Source organism: Osmerus mordax, chromosome 4 (genome assembly GCF_038355195.1).
Source record: "Osmerus mordax isolate fOsmMor3 chromosome 4, fOsmMor3.pri, whole genome shotgun sequence".
Lineage (NCBI taxonomy): Eukaryota > Metazoa > Chordata > Actinopteri > Osmeriformes > Osmeridae > Osmerus > Osmerus mordax.
The window spans coordinates 16,138,744-16,154,348 of NC_090053.1; the positions used below are offsets into that span (position 1 = coordinate 16,138,744).

At 42.2% G+C, this 15,605-nt stretch overlaps 1 protein-coding gene across 2 annotated transcripts in view; it reads left to right on the forward strand.

The window, feature by feature from the left end:
- LOC136942518 (calcium-independent phospholipase A2-gamma-like) overlaps window positions 1-14,183 on the forward strand; it is a 33,630-nt gene extending 19,447 nt beyond the window's left edge. For both annotated transcript variants that reach the window (XM_067235438.1, XM_067235439.1), the window contains 2 exons: window positions 10,621-10,816; window positions 12,161-14,183. In XM_067235438.1, coding sequence (XP_067091539.1) covers window positions 10,621-10,816; window positions 12,161-12,441 — 477 coding nt within the window. In that variant the 3' untranslated portion in view covers window positions 12,442-14,183. The remainder of the gene's footprint in view (window positions 1-10,620; window positions 10,817-12,160) is intronic.
- The last annotated feature ends 1,422 nt before the right edge of the window (window positions 14,184-15,605 follow it).

Genomic DNA, 15,605 nt, shown 5'->3' on the forward strand with positions numbered 1-15,605 from the left:
TATTTTGAAAGCATACTTAAAAGTACATCAAAAGTGAACTATTATCTAAGTATACTTCTTAAAAGTTTATCAAAAGTGAACTATTTTCAAAGCATACTTAAAAGTACATCAAAAGTGAAATATTATCTAAGTATACTTCTTAAAAGTATATCAAAAGTGAACTATTTTCAAAGCATACTTAAAAGTATATCAAAAGTGAACTATTTTCAAAGCATACTTAAAAGTATATCAAAAGTGAACTATTTTCAAAGCATACTTCTTAAAAGTATATCAAAAGTGAACTAAAAGTGTACTATCCATATTTTAGTATACTTATAGTATACTTTAATATACTTCTTTTTTGTAAGGGACACTTCGAAAACGAAAGTGCGTAATGGTATGTTTTCTATTGCCCAGGAATTAACTAATATTTACCTTTTAGACGCGTGAGTTGTAAATATTTCCGACGGTCCCCATAGCGTAAGTTATTTTTCCGAAACAGTAGCTAGCTAGCTTTAGTTATAGGTCATAAACTGCGGTTTTATTTCCGAAAAATACGGTAGGGGAGAGTGGGGTGAGTTGTGCCAGTTTTTACCTAAAGTGACTTTAAAGCGGGGCCATGACAGTAATGCTTCCAACTAAAATATATACATATATTTCAGGATGTGGTGCAACCCTGGGAACAATTACTTTGGATCTGAAATATAGTATTTAAGAAACGTGAGAAAAAAGTCTTGTGGCACAACTTGCCCCCGGTGCGGGGTAAGTTGTGCCTTTAGAGAGAATACATTGGGGTAATTTGTGCCATTGATTATTTAAGTAAAACAGTATATTTTCATGTCAGAAACTGTGATGCTATATAAAAGCTAGACAAATTGAATACAAAATTACTCATTTAACGTTTATTTAAAGTTATTTTACAACATCAAAGGCCGATTTTCTACAAGCCTATTACGCCACATAAGCACATTAAAGACTTGATTGGCAAGTCCAGTTCTTTTATATACTTGCCTTATTTCTTTTCCATCTATCATTTTCTTCTCCCTGTATTGTTTTAATGACATCCTGCATATGTTCATCTGCCTCGCCACCTGACGAATGGACTTCCCCTTCTCCACCTCTTCCACTGCTTTGTCCATGTCTAGAGGAGTGGAAGCCCTGCCTGTCTTCCTCTTATAACTCCATGGCATGATGGTCTATTTATATTTTCTGTCTAAAAATAAGAATGTCACATAGTTTTAGTGATAAAATGTAAGAATACAATGTACAATTACAATGAAATAATATGTTTAAAATATTCATAAGCGGCACAACTCACCCCAGGCCCTTTGGCACAAATCACCCCAATCCCACGTTTTTGGAAAAAAATGCATCATCCAGAAGTTTGAGGTAAAATCATGCTAGCTATATACACTCATTGTGTAGCTTACCAAAGCACTAAAACATGTGTGAAATGTTTTCAAACTTGTCTATAACTGTTCAGACACAACAATCAAACAACCTTGATCATAGAAAATTTACTTTGGAAGGCAAAAAACAGTTTTTGGAACTTAAATGTGGTTACCTCTCATGCAATGAGGCTCTCTTCTTTGCAGGATGAGTAAAATGGCTGACTCTTCAAAAATGTGTGGTCAGTTGACCAATTTCTTCTATGGTTCCCTAGAAACAGGGGGTGGCACAAATTCCCCGCTGGCATAAATCACCCCACTCTCCCCTACTTGTCAAGGTCAAGGTAAACTTTATTATCCACAAGTAGGAAATTCATGTGGTCACTATTACATGCTCCATTGTTAGATAGCCTGCTGCATACAAATAAAAACAAATACATAAATACAAAAGCATTAAATATAAAAACTGTTAACATTGTAACATATGTAATATATGAGAAAAAAAACAAACAACTAGCTGATTGTTGTACAGTATAATTGCTATAGGCACAAAAGAATTGCTGTACCTTGTGGTCCTAATTTTCCTTTGCAGTAGTCTGCCACTTGACCTGCTACAGATACCTGATCAACTCCAATGATCTTACTGGCTTTTTTGACTATTCGTTGCAATTTATTCTGATCCTTAATATACATGTTACCAAAGGCACAAATAAGACCAAAAGATAAGACACTCTGCAAGAGACCTTTGTAAAACATCTGAAGAATACAGCTGTCTATTCTAAAATGGTTAAGTTTCCTCAGAATAAACATCCTCTTCTGCAACTTTTTGGACTTATTTTGTGCACATTCATTAAAAGTCAGTTTATTATCTATTTCAACACCCAAATATGTGTATGTTGTGACCCGCTCTACCACTACACCATTTATATTTGAGGGTGGAACTATAATTCCCTTTTTACTAAAATTTATGATCAACTCCTTTGTTTTCTTCGCATTAACCACAAGGAAATTATCTGAACACCAATTAATACAACCCTGCACCTCCCTCTCGAAGCCCTCTATTGATGCAGTATTGGACTACAAAACCCACTAATGCTGTATCATCAGCATATTTAAAAAAGGTGTGGTTTAAGATGGTTGCTTGGCAGTTGTTAGTGTATAAGGTGTATAGAATAGGGGACAGAACACACCCTTGTGGTGCCCCTGTGTCTATGGCTTTTAACGATGAGACACATGAGTTAAATTTGACTTGTTGGCTACGGTTCGTCAAAAAGTCAAAAATCCACAAAACTAGTCTTGGGTTAACCCCAAGGTGAACCAATTTTTTTTACCATAAGGTGGGGTTGGATTGTGTTGAAGGCACTGCTCATTTACAACTGAAAATACGAGTGAAGTGTAGAATGAAATAGATGTCTTCTCATTTCCCCTGCAAGAGGCAGCCTCATCGTTGAATCAAAACGAATACATTTGGCAGACCGGTGTAAAAATGGACCTAATCTCTATGACTTAAACGTCATTTTAAGTTTTTCCCTTCTCATGATATTTTCAGGCATGTAGCCTACTCATTGCATTCATTCATTAATAAAGAACCCCCTTTGAAGATTATTCTACGACGTTACCCGGCAGTAGAAGATGGAATCGCGATTCAGACAGTCCCATCTGCTAACTGAAAATATGCCCCCCAAAACGTAAATAAGCTTGACATTTATTTAGTGGAAAATCGCTCATTCATAAAAAGCTCACTGGTAGCGATCATTGTCAGTAACAACGCAAAATGCGATTGAGCCCTGTGTGGAGAAGCTGCCCCGGTAAATTGTACTACTACGGTACAGTACTAGTAGACTACTGCTGTGTTCGTCTTGGTAGCGATTGCGTTGGTTGAATTGGATTTAACGTTCCGTTGTACGGTTTAGGCTGAAATTAATTATTTTCATGAACAGATTGGCAACGTTTAGGCTGTGGCAATGAAGTTCAGGTTAGTAGTTAGATAGACTTTTGATTAAGTAAGGGGAGTGCCGAACATGTTCTGTCGCCGTTTGACTTCCTACAGCTGTGTAGATGTTTTTGTAGTGTCTCGCGTAGGCTACAGCATTGCAGTGAGCAACACTGGTTTGAAACCACAGGTAATGATAATTTCACCCACAAATCGTTTACTTGTAATGTAATGTCATAATAAATCCTACAACGAAAATGTATTTGTGAGGAATGTTTATTTTAAAGATTGAAAACAGATGCATCATAGACCACTGTAGTATGTGTTGCCCGGGCAACAGAGGCTAATGTCATGATGCTAATGCTTCAGTGAAATAGTAGACTACCGTTTCCAAAAGTAGATGTGGGCCTACTTCCTTAATAATATCAGCTAATATTGTACATTACATTTCATAATTGTGTTTCACATCACAAAGTAAAATGAGTAAATAGTTATCACCCTGGCCTCTTTGCTTGTGGCGTTTCTGCAGCTGCCTTGCAGTAAAGCTATAGTTAGCCTAGCTATCCCCCAAGTTAACAGATGTGAAACGAATGTTCTGCTACAGGTAGTCACGCGTGTTTTCGTGACGTTAGTGACGTAGTGACTTTATTAACGTCAGTGACTGTGGCTAGCAAATTAGCCACCGTTAGCTTCACTTTTCACCACAAAAACGCAATTTCTACTTAAACCATGCAACGGAACGTAAATAAAAATACAACCAACGCAATCGCTACCAAGGCGAACCTTTTGACACCGCCGTTGTGTATGTAGTCCAAATATTGACTGATCCTTAGGGGGGCGAAAATAAATAATAATAAATAAATAAATATATATGTGAGAGAACAAAGGTTGTGCTCTCGCCGAAGGCTTGAGCACACCCAAATATGGTTTGATGAAAAACATTGTGACATTTCTAGCAACAAAACCCTAACCCTAACTTTCAAATTTAGATTAGTCGATTTTCAGAAGTGTTCAGTTGAGTCTTGGTCGACCAAAGAAGATCTTAGTTGGGGACAGCCCTACTGAATACTTAAATGTCATGTTATGCCAGGTTGCTCTGCGTTGTCTTATCCTAAGAATTTCAGTGCCCAGTCTGACCCTGTGCTGGTCTGTGCAAAGACTTGAACTTTAACTAATTTAGCCGACTTTGAGAACCTTCATGTTTTGTGTTTCTCTTTGAAAACAGGGGGCGCACTTTGACGTGTTAATGCGGTGCTGCCCTGATGAAGCAGGTAGGAGGGAACTAAGGAGGGCTGTTGGTTCAGCTCAACCTGCTTCCTCACCGTGGCCAGCTCCTCCTGTGTTAAGCTGTTAGAGCTGAGCCTGCAGAAAGAGAAGTCTTTTCAGTCCTGCTCCAGCTATCCCCTCCTTTCCCATACAGACCCAGGCTATAACTTTCCCCCTGGTGTGGTACACGCGCACAATTATCCACACAGATTTACACACACACACACACTTTAGTCCTTTTGCTCCTTCCCATCACTATTCTTTCTTACGCACATAAACACACACACTTGATTGCGCTGGCATACTTCTTTAGGGATTAGGCCAGTCCACTGATTACATTGACTAACATACTGCGGTGTAAAAGCTTGCCTGACCCCCCCCCCCCCCCCCCCCCTCTATTGGAATCCCCCCTTCAGAGTGCTGCCTACCCGAGCACAACTCACTGCACCTAAAAGGGCTCGTCACTGCAGTAACCCACTAGAAGATTTCCTAACACGGACCCCCACACGAAACAGACAGCTTTAAAGAAAAGCCCTCAGTTGCATACTTCAGTTCATCCATTTGTTTGTGTGATCATCCTCTTCTGCTAAGCTCAACTGGGAAACAACAGCTTTCCCGTCTGTTTGTGTAACCCAGGTTAAAATATGATATTCATGGATTGTTTTACACTGTTTGTTTTGATGTTAGCCTGAAGTGGAGTGATGGTTTGATTTTGTTTTAAAAAGAAAATAAATAAAAATACTTATTAAGTTGGCACAACTAATCAGAAACCCCCAATTCAATAACCAATCAGAGACAGGTGCCTAATAAAACTTGCGTGTGCTCGTTCTTCTTTCTATTCAATACCAAGACGAGGATGAGAGCAGCCATGCCAGCGAACAGATCAATTAATTGAAACAAACATTCAAACAAGTTAAATAATAAGTTTACATTGAGTTGATTTTCCACTGGAGCGAAGATTTAAATAAGTTAATGGATACGTTTCACATTGAGTTGCTGTATACCGAGTTGAAGATTGCACACATTGTGGAGATTCTGCAGTTGAGAATTTGTACCGGTCTGACATTGGTAAGAAATGCCGTTGCTAGTATTGTAAGTGATAACTTGGCTATGCTATGTATGTCACTCGAACAATGTTTTGCTAAGATATGTATTATATTTGTGAGATGTTAAGATATGTATTATATTTGTGAGATGTTTCATTTGAATTTGGGAACTGTTTTGTTAAGTGGTAGCGCAGGTGGCTAGGTCGCCATAGCTATGCTACATAGCTACTGTCGCACGAGGCAGAGCACGAGGTCATATATATTTGGTATTGATGTGGCCAGTTGGTAATAAGTGTATATATCAGATTTAGAATAGATTCTTGTTTTGTTTATAATTATTCGTTGTAAATAAGAGCTTGAACATAAGTTCTGACCTTGCCCACATAGGTCAGGTTTTTTTGAGGAGTTTGAGTTTGAGTTGATCCTGGATTGGATTCCACATTTGATGGCGAGCTACAACCCAACGGAGAAGAACTTCAAAGAATTGCATGCAGAAGATTTAGAGACTTTGTCCTACACACACCAGTCCACTCTGCAGTGTGGTAGGGTGTGCATACCGGTCCTAGGCATCAAAGATTTGTGTTAGCTACATTGTTATTTAGACCATTGATATTAATGTATTTTCTTTTCTTTGGTTACCCGGGTAACATTTAAAAGGGGAATTATTTATAAGGTAATATTTGAAAGGGGATTGTTTGAAAAGGTAACATTTCAAAGATATCGGAAAGAGTAATATTATTGAATAAATAAGTTGCGTTAATATATAAATAAAATTAGAAATTAAGAGATAATGAATAGCCGTTAGTACATAATATTAATAATAAGAAAGTTAGATAAATAGTAACTAATAATATTAATAAATAGTAAATGGATAATAACAAATAGGTTAATAGTTAATGCATAAAACTAAACAGTTAATAAGAAACTGATAATCAATAATTGGGCCAAAAAGAGTATATTCTGATTTTTATTTTATTTCCATCTTTAATGTAATTAAAGGGATTGTGATTCCCAAAAAGGAAAGTATTTGTGTGTTGTGATTCCGGGTATTATTGTGTATGCTAGACTCCATAGCCGAATTTGGTCTTCTGTCGATCTAGTCCTAAATACACCACACATACTTGTAACTTATTGTCAATAAGGGTTACATTTGCCTTATGCACACTGGAGACATACTTTTCTTAAACTGGGTAGTCAAATAAACGTGTTAATGCCTGGACAGGTTTCAGTCAACAAAGATAGTAGGAGGAAGCCACACCCATTTGTATCTTCTCAAGCGCCGTCAGACACCCCAATCTCATGGGTCACAGCCGGCAAAGATGATTCCGTGTGTGTGTGTGTGTCTAGAGATGTTGGTGGCGAGCAATAGACCTCAATTGCTTTTTCCGGCCTGAGGGCATAGATGCCAATCTCTTTTTTTTGTCGTTCACAGCTGGGACCTCCTCTATTTGAGCCTGTGAAGACAACTTGAACCTTGTTACGACCTCTCCAGGCTCGCAGGGTCAAAGGTCACAGGGGAGAGGCCGTTGGCAAATTTAGATAATATGGCATGGAGACCTCTGACCTGGCCACTCCTAGTTGTGGCTTCTTATCACACTAAGACACTGTCTGGCTCTTCCATGGTGGGAATCATGGAGGAACCATTCCCTGGATTGCACTCAATCTGGACAATCGATTTATTAAATGGACCGATTAAGATACCAGATCACACAAGGAATGGTGTAGCGAGTAAGGTTATATGTGTCTGTAAACACCCTTTATTGAATTGGTAAACATATGGTAAACATGGTTTTGTAGACATGATGGTGTGCCCTTACAGTCAGCCTGATATGACTGGCTGCTGAATGATGGGCAGAGCTTCAGACTAAGAGGTCACAGATTCGAATCTCCCCCTGTATGCTGCTTTGAATGATGGTCTCAGAAAAACAGAGCTGCTATTGTGACAGGCTGTTTATCATTAGATGGCCGGTGACTTATGTAACCTCTTCCCCAAAGAAGCAATGTTCACAGACATACCTCGTGGCCGTGGGCTTGTGTTTAATCATGGCACTTGGCTCGGAAGGAGAGCTTTGTCAGAGAGAGTTTTCCTTCCCCCATTGACCATACAGCGAAATCATGTGTCTGTGTGTGCGTCAATACCCTGTCATACCAACGTTGTCTTCCCCACTTTGGATTATCGTGAACCCTGTCCGTGTTCTCAATTTTGTAGCCAGTCTTTGCAGCCTTCACCCAAGGCAGTCAGTGAGGAAGCATGGCATAGGGAGAGCCGCCCATGGTGAGGAGGACGTTTCTGTCATGTTAATAAGAGCTGACATACGCTGAGCCGTGAAATGGCTTTTTCCCTGATCTCAATGATAGCACCCCTTCCCCATTTCAATCGCAGCCCCCCCCCCCCCCTAAGAAGGCTTAAAGTGGAACAATAGATTGAAACTTAACAACAGCTGAATCATTTTAAAGGAGCAACTAAGCTTCCCTTAAATTGCGCTCATCTTAATTTCAGCTGTTCGTCATGTTATTGTACAGTAGTTAGAAGTTATTTTCTGGAACGTATAGCAGGAACGAATTACGGGGGGATACATAATTCTGTTTAATTTCCTGGGCTTGTTAAGCAGTGAAACATGGTCCCATAGGTTTAACTTGAAGCCTAATTAGTGGGAATCTGGTTCAGTCAGGCCATATTGGTGAAACAACCATTACTGCCTGGAGGAGAGAGCCAACATCACAAGAACAAGAAACCCCTGAGGTAGCAGTGTGAAAGTCAAGACCAGAATACAAGAGCATTTAGCAGAGCGGCCCTGCTAACGCTACCATCACTTAGGATATGTTTGGGATATACAATCCCACAACTTTTGGATCTCCCAAAAGGCACTGGGGTTAAACCGGTGTCAAACCATCTCAAAAGAGAGTTGCACCCTTCCGAGAACTTTTCGACCTCTGGGAGACTCTACTTTCTGGCCATGGGACCCAGGCGCTAAGAGAGAGCAACATTACAGCTCTTAATCCCCATGAAGGGAAGTGAACTCTGACCCCTGTCATGCTGAGTGTTTGATGGACAGCTTGACTCAGGGCTTTTTGTGTGCAGAGCTCACTTGCACAGTTTGCCCCTAAGAAGATCATTGTTTCTAACTTTAACCTCCCCCCTAGCCTGAAGACACGCTTGTGAGAGTGTGGCAGCCCTCCAAGTATGGATCTCAGATGAAAAGTGGCCTTTAAGACCCCCGGCCCAGCGATGGCATCAGCGTGGTCGTACTTTGCCAGCGTGTCTCCGAATGGCGGAGCTGTGACCCGGTTCCTCATGGAAGCACGTTTGTTCTAGACAGCAGTTGACACAGATGATGGATGCAAATGAGCTCCTGAATAATTGATTTTGCCAAGAAAGACTACAGTGCACAAAACCCCACTAGCCTTCCAAAAGCACCATGAAGTCCCTTCAGTGTCTTCAAACAGACAAGGCTTCACGACTCTGGGAGTGTCATTAGCTCTGCAGACCTGGCAGGTGCACTGACATTGAGACAAGTTCGAGCCTTGTCTCCATCTGAGACTGTGTTTTGGACAGGCTATTCATTCCTCAAAACTGGCTCCCGGTTATCCAGAGGAACGAAGACACAACTGGATCTTAAACTGTTGCCATAATTGCCACAGAGTTTGGATAATGGAGCCACAGTGGAGGGAGGGTGGAGGAAAGCGCTGATCTGTGTTGTTTCCAGCTGGGGGCCGCTGGCTGAAGCTTTATTTCCTCTCTCACATTTCTGCATTTGGGGTCGAGTCCAGGCGCTTTCCTCCTCCTTTAAACCATTCGTCAGTCTCAAACAAGGGCACTCAGTCATGAAAAACAGACGCTTGTCTTGAGCAATATCTCAGCTTCTAAAAGATTCACGTTATCATCAGGGGCCTCTTGTTTCTAATCATGTGAATGCCCTCTATAAAACTGTGACTCAAAAGGGATTTTGGAATGTTTGCGCATGACAATTTCGAATTAAAAGTTCCCTCCTCTCTCACTTAGATCTGTTGGCTCAGGCCACCTTCATTTTCTCTGGGATAGTCCGGCTGTGTTGCATTTTCTGCAGTGTCTCAATGCTGTTCAGACTTTCCTTTTGGAGGACTCGGGCAAAGATCCCCCTGCTCGTTCTGTGCCCAGTGTCAATGTGTCTTCCTCCACAGGGCTAGTGCTACGTGCTGTGGCCTCAATCATGCTCCCATATCCAATTCCCTCTTTTTCTTTTTTCTTTTTTTGGAGCTTGAGGCGCTGACACAATTTCTCAGTCCAGCTCCCTGGATGATTAACAGTCGTGCGTCCTATAGGCGCTCTCTGTGCGTTCCCCGTGATTGTGTGTGACATTGATTTGTACAGGGGGCTTTCTCATTATGCCACTCTGCTACTGGATTGGGATGGGAGGATAGGAACGAGCCCCCCTGAAGGCCCTATTGCCACTCCTACTCTCCAGCACACACAACTACAGACGGTCTTGCATGTATAGACACACACGTACACACAGACACACACGCACCTACACGCTTTCCCCAGACACCCGAGGCCCCTCAGTTTCCACCCCCCAACCTGGCCTTCTAATGAGCACTGGCCCCTGTGTGTTTGATCCTGCAGCAAGCTAGCCAGCCCCCCCGGCCCATGGCCCCCCCTAGCCTTATGTCTATTCAACACCCCACCCTCCAGCCTCTCCACTCTCTCCTGCGTTGGCTATGGATACACACCAAATTGCTCTTGGGTGGTTGCTCGATATCAAAGCCAGTCAAGACAGGAGCGTGAGGAAAACAACAACGTAGCTGTGTTCTTCGCATTAGTGAGAGACGCTGTGCGACAACTTTACATTGATCTGCTCACGTGGTTCTTGCCATGTGCTTCTTTTTTTAATTACTCGGTGTTGCCAATGTGCCTTCTCTATTTACCAAATAACCGTCTCTCTCTCTGTCTCTGTGTCTGTCTCTCTCTACTTCTCTCTCTCTGTCTCTCTCTCTCTCTCTCTCTCTCTCTCTCTGTGTCTGTCTACAGGACGGTGGTCTGCTCATCAACAACCCCACAGCGTTGGCCATTCATGAATGTAAGTGCCTGTGGCCCAACACGCCAGTGCAGTGTGTGGTGTCCCTGGGCACAGGCCGCTACGAGACCGCGAGCAAGAACAGCGCCACCAGCACCAGCCTCAAAACCAAGATCTCCAACGTCATCAGCAGTGCCACAGACACGGAGGGTGAGAGACCGCCGCCATGAACGTCCTCTCACACGCGCCACCTCCTTCTACATGCCACTGAGACGCTTGCACGACCGATGTTCTTTGATATTAATGTTGAAGGGCAACATTCTTATCACTGTGTATTTATCGGTCTAGAGATTATGCTGCATGTTTCCTCGGTGGTACAAGCATGAATCACTGTGTGATCCTGCAGTACTGTAGCCTCTGCCGGTTCCTTATCTGCACAAGCACACAGGTCACGGTTGGGGACCTGTGCATGTCCTAAATTTATCCCCATCCCTCCCTGTAGCCATGACCCAGATGTGTGGTGCTGTTCCCAGTCAGGTTCTCCAGAGTTTGGGATTAAACTCCCCCGCTATCCAATCGGGATCCGCTATTTATACACGGCAGATTAACACTCTCACAGCCCAGATTCCTCCTTTCTTAATGCCTTCCGCCCCTGCATCCATTTGCATTATCACCCCCTCAGTTTGTGTGCGCGTGCGTGCGTGTTTCAGTGGAGCTCTGTCTGTACTGGTGCGAAGAGAGATAAGGGAGATTATGTGTGTTTGTTTGAACTACACGGTTGATTTACAATGAACTTTGAAGTCATTCAGGGCTGTGTGGAAGACTCATCTCATTTCCCTCAAACAAATTGTTCCAAACCGATTGTTAGCTGTAGTGTTGTGAAAGTTGATTTGATGATTAGCTAGCCAGTAGAAGGTGAAAGTGTAGACTTTCTGACTCCAGATACGTTGCTTAGCAGAGAGCTTTGTTCAGCCGGGTGGGTGCTTATAATGGAGTCCATGTTTTAGCTCCTGAACTAAGACTCACCTCTCTGGGTTTTCTGTGGGAACACTGACGCCAACATCTGCTGTTGTCTAACAGCTTCCTCCAGGCGTATCAGTCTTATTATCATCAGCCTGAGTGTGTTTTCATGTGTTTTTCACCTCTCCAGACACGCTCCTATAACACGTCCATGACTGGATAACTGGAACAACAGCCAAACTCCTGCACTCTGTATAACCCTCCTTTTGGCAATCACACATCCTCACCCCCAAATGTTAGCCTTCTGAAAACATGCAATCCTGTCAATGTGCTGACAGAAATGTTTTGACTAAGCGTCCCCTCGTGACTTTCTCCCTTATTTATTCAGACTACTTACCCATGTCTGCACCATGTGTAAAGACCCTATGTGTTTGTTGGTCTCTGTGTGTGTTCCGATTCATAACCTCTGGAAGGTGGGCTTCAGTTCAGTGGTATAGCATTTGCCTGCAGACCAAAAGGTCACAGGTTCAAATCCCCCCTGACTACTAAGAGAATACATTCAATGACATTTGACACTTTCCTCTCCTGTCACAGAGGTTCACACCATGCTGGACGCCCTTCTCCCTCCCAACACCTACTACCGCTTCAACCCCTACATGAACGAGGAGATCGCCCTGGACGAGAGCCGTCATGAGAAGTTCAACCTGCTGCAGGCCGAGGGCATGCGCTACCTGGAAAGGAACGAGGAGAAGCTGCAGAAGGCAGCCCGTATCCTCACCCAGGAGAAGAGCCCTGCCCAGAGGCTGTCAGAGTGGCTCAAGCTCAAGGCAGACATGTACGATGGAATGTCCTCTTTCTCCTCCTCTAAGCTCTGAACACAACTCAAGCTCTCATGCTGCACAGTACCTCCAACTTGTGGTAATACCTTTCGAAAGTACATGGAAATAAAATACACCCCTGGAGTGCGAAGTTTTAGTTAGACGTTTAGGAGTGGACAGTTAAAGCTCACCTCACATCCCTGACCTCTGATTCACTCAGCTTAACGACTTTGACGCGAAGGTTAATATTGTTAAAATGTTAGGACTTTTTAATGGCTGTGCTAAAATGCTTTTCTGTCAGCACTAAGGGGAGAATTCTCCATTCGAAGGATGCATATTCCAGGTAAAGTTAACTATACCCAACAGAAGCTTATTATACTCTAAACCAGAGTAGATAATGTAACAAAACCTATAGTAGCTGACGTACAGTGATTTTGGACATCTTTGGAATGTGGGGTTTGCCAAATAATCACTTTTAATCTTTTTATTTTCCTTAAACAATAAGTGATGGTATCTAGTGTGAATATTTTTCTCTCAATCATACTTCTGATTCAATATACTGTAGAAATCATCTCACCTTCACTCGAGTCCAAGTTGGCACCAACCAAAATACTGTAACAGTGGAAGGTCACTAGCTTGTCAAGTATATAGCTTGTCAGACGTACGTACGTGCATGTGTGTTTCAGAAAAATGCAACATGGCTCAAATTCGGACAGACTGGTCATTTGACATTTCTAGAACTTGCACTATTTACACCGATGCAGATAGGGATCTTTTACTTCTGTGGTTGCATTAATGATGCTCTTATAGGTATGCGAGGGTGTCGTATTTTGAATATACTGTATAGATTATTATGTATAAATGGTATTAAGAGGAAGTGTAGCCACTGACCATCTCATGCACATAGCTGCTTCATGCACAACATTGAGAAAGCTGATTCACTGTTTTATGACTGCTTTAGATTAAATATTTAATTATGCGTAGATTCAAATAGAGTAGATACGTAGTGCAAAGACACTGAAGACACTCTTGAATGACAACAAAAATGATTGCGATGCTGTAGTAGTGGAATATAGTTCAAGCGGATATTCTATTTATGTTTTTTGATGTTAATTGCTTCTTTGCACGAGTGATTTAATTGATAAACTGCAAGTCATTAGCACATTGCAGTCAATCTCCAAGGTGTTGTGGATGCCAAATTCTTATATTGAATACCTCTTCTCCAGTCCTACTGTACCTGGCAGTGCTGTTATCGAAGTCCTGCTACAGTATGTGTTGTATGAATTATGCAGGTTCGGCAGAAGGACTTGTATGTACAACACTGCTTACTGCTAATGCTCCTTAGTGGCTGTTACTGTAGTGGTTTAGCCAATCATGTCTTAGCTTTAAAAAACACAGAGGCCAGTTTCAACTGTCAATTTAGGTTGATTCCTATGCAGCTTCTGTGATAATTATGTCTTTATCACTCCGGAGGGGAACAAGGTAAATAGGCACTGACATTGACCAGATATGTTTAATCCTGCATTCTCCTATTGATCCCCAAGTAAGGAGCGTGTGTGGATGTAATTAAAATCCATCTCTGAACCACCCTGACTATATAGATGTTTTCTTATGGGGATTAGATGATGGTTATCTTTGGAGCACCTGTGTATTTTAATAGTAATTGCTTCATTGTCATGAACACCAACAGGAAGTCCTTTTTGTAATGTTTTAAAGTACAGTTGGTAAAGCTTGTCTTTCCAAAGCACCCTTGAACCTGACTGACTGCATAAACTCACCTTGGCTGTTCAAATAAAATTTAAAAACCAATGTATTCTGTTTTGTAATGAAAGGGGGTTAAGTGTTGTGGAAGGATGTGCCATTGTGCATAGACACAGTGTGAGAGGGGATGGAGTCCCCATGGCCCAGCCAGGAGGAAGCGACAACCTTTCATGGAGGGTCAGACCAGAGGACATGTACAGTTTCAAGAATAGATTAAAACAGAATGTCTTAAGGCCATCCCAGTTCTTTTAGTAGATATCCATGCTTTTCCAGGGCAGATACGATAGATAGATAGATATATAAGCATACAGGGTAGTATTCAGCCTTGTTGCATTGCAGTGGAGATAAGATTCCAAAGTTGCAGCAAGGTAGTATATATTGTGAAGAAACCGGATATGGTCTGTCCTATTCACAGGTGTGACACTGGGCAGATGCAGCATTTCATATCCACACCTGGATGAAGACCTGTGAAGACACATTTGAATCCACCAGCTGTTCTCACTGAGTGTGAGCGAGCGAGCATTTGTGTGTGTGTGAGCAAGCGTGTGTGTGTGAGTGTGAGAATGTTTGTGTGTAAAGGCGCGGGGGCAGTTGGCAGGCCTGTAGGCGAGCATGAGAAGGTGATGAGATGACTGTGCAAGGCTTTGCTCAGACACCTGGGTAACAGAGCTGGCCAGTGATGAACCACATTCCCTCCAGCATAAACACAGGCCACTGACACAGCTCTGCACCACCTGCTTTCACACACAAACACGCAGCAATGGACCCACACGAGTCAAAGGAAACACAACAACACAAACAACAGCAGCAGTACAAGGTACTCCACAGTAATGACACGGGATGCGCTTTGGGTATTCTACCACATGTCCTCTCCAATGACATTGCAGCTCTGCTACAGTCACTATGGGAACGTTAACTGTCTTCCAAAAGTAATTGGTTTTACCGCAAAGTGGACTCATTTGCATATTATTTTCACACATCAATCATAGAGGTGTTCTCCACATTAGCTTCAAAAGTGTAGGTACAGTAATGATTTGTGTTGTTCGTGTTGTATGCCCAACATCTCTCTCTCCCCCCCCCCCTCCTGTGTTAACACAGTTAGACAGACTGCAGAGGCTGTTTTCACTCAACGTAGGGATGGTATAATGAAATTATAGACTGATGCATTCTCCCCTAATGTAAACAGAATCAACTCATGGACTTGTTCCACTAAAATAATCCCATTAGGGACTTGATTTCTTGCACCTTTGGCCTAGCCTCTGGTTCTCACATATCAATATGCCTCTCAAACTTAAACCCAACTTTCCAGCCTGCTTCAGGGAATCAAGTGGATGTTGATAGACACCACATGCTCTGGGATCTGAGTGATTGCGTAACGCTGTTTACGCTTGGGGTGTCTGGTACTCAATTATGATTCTCATTCAGCTGTAGTGAATGTCCCTTCTCATTAGATCCTAATT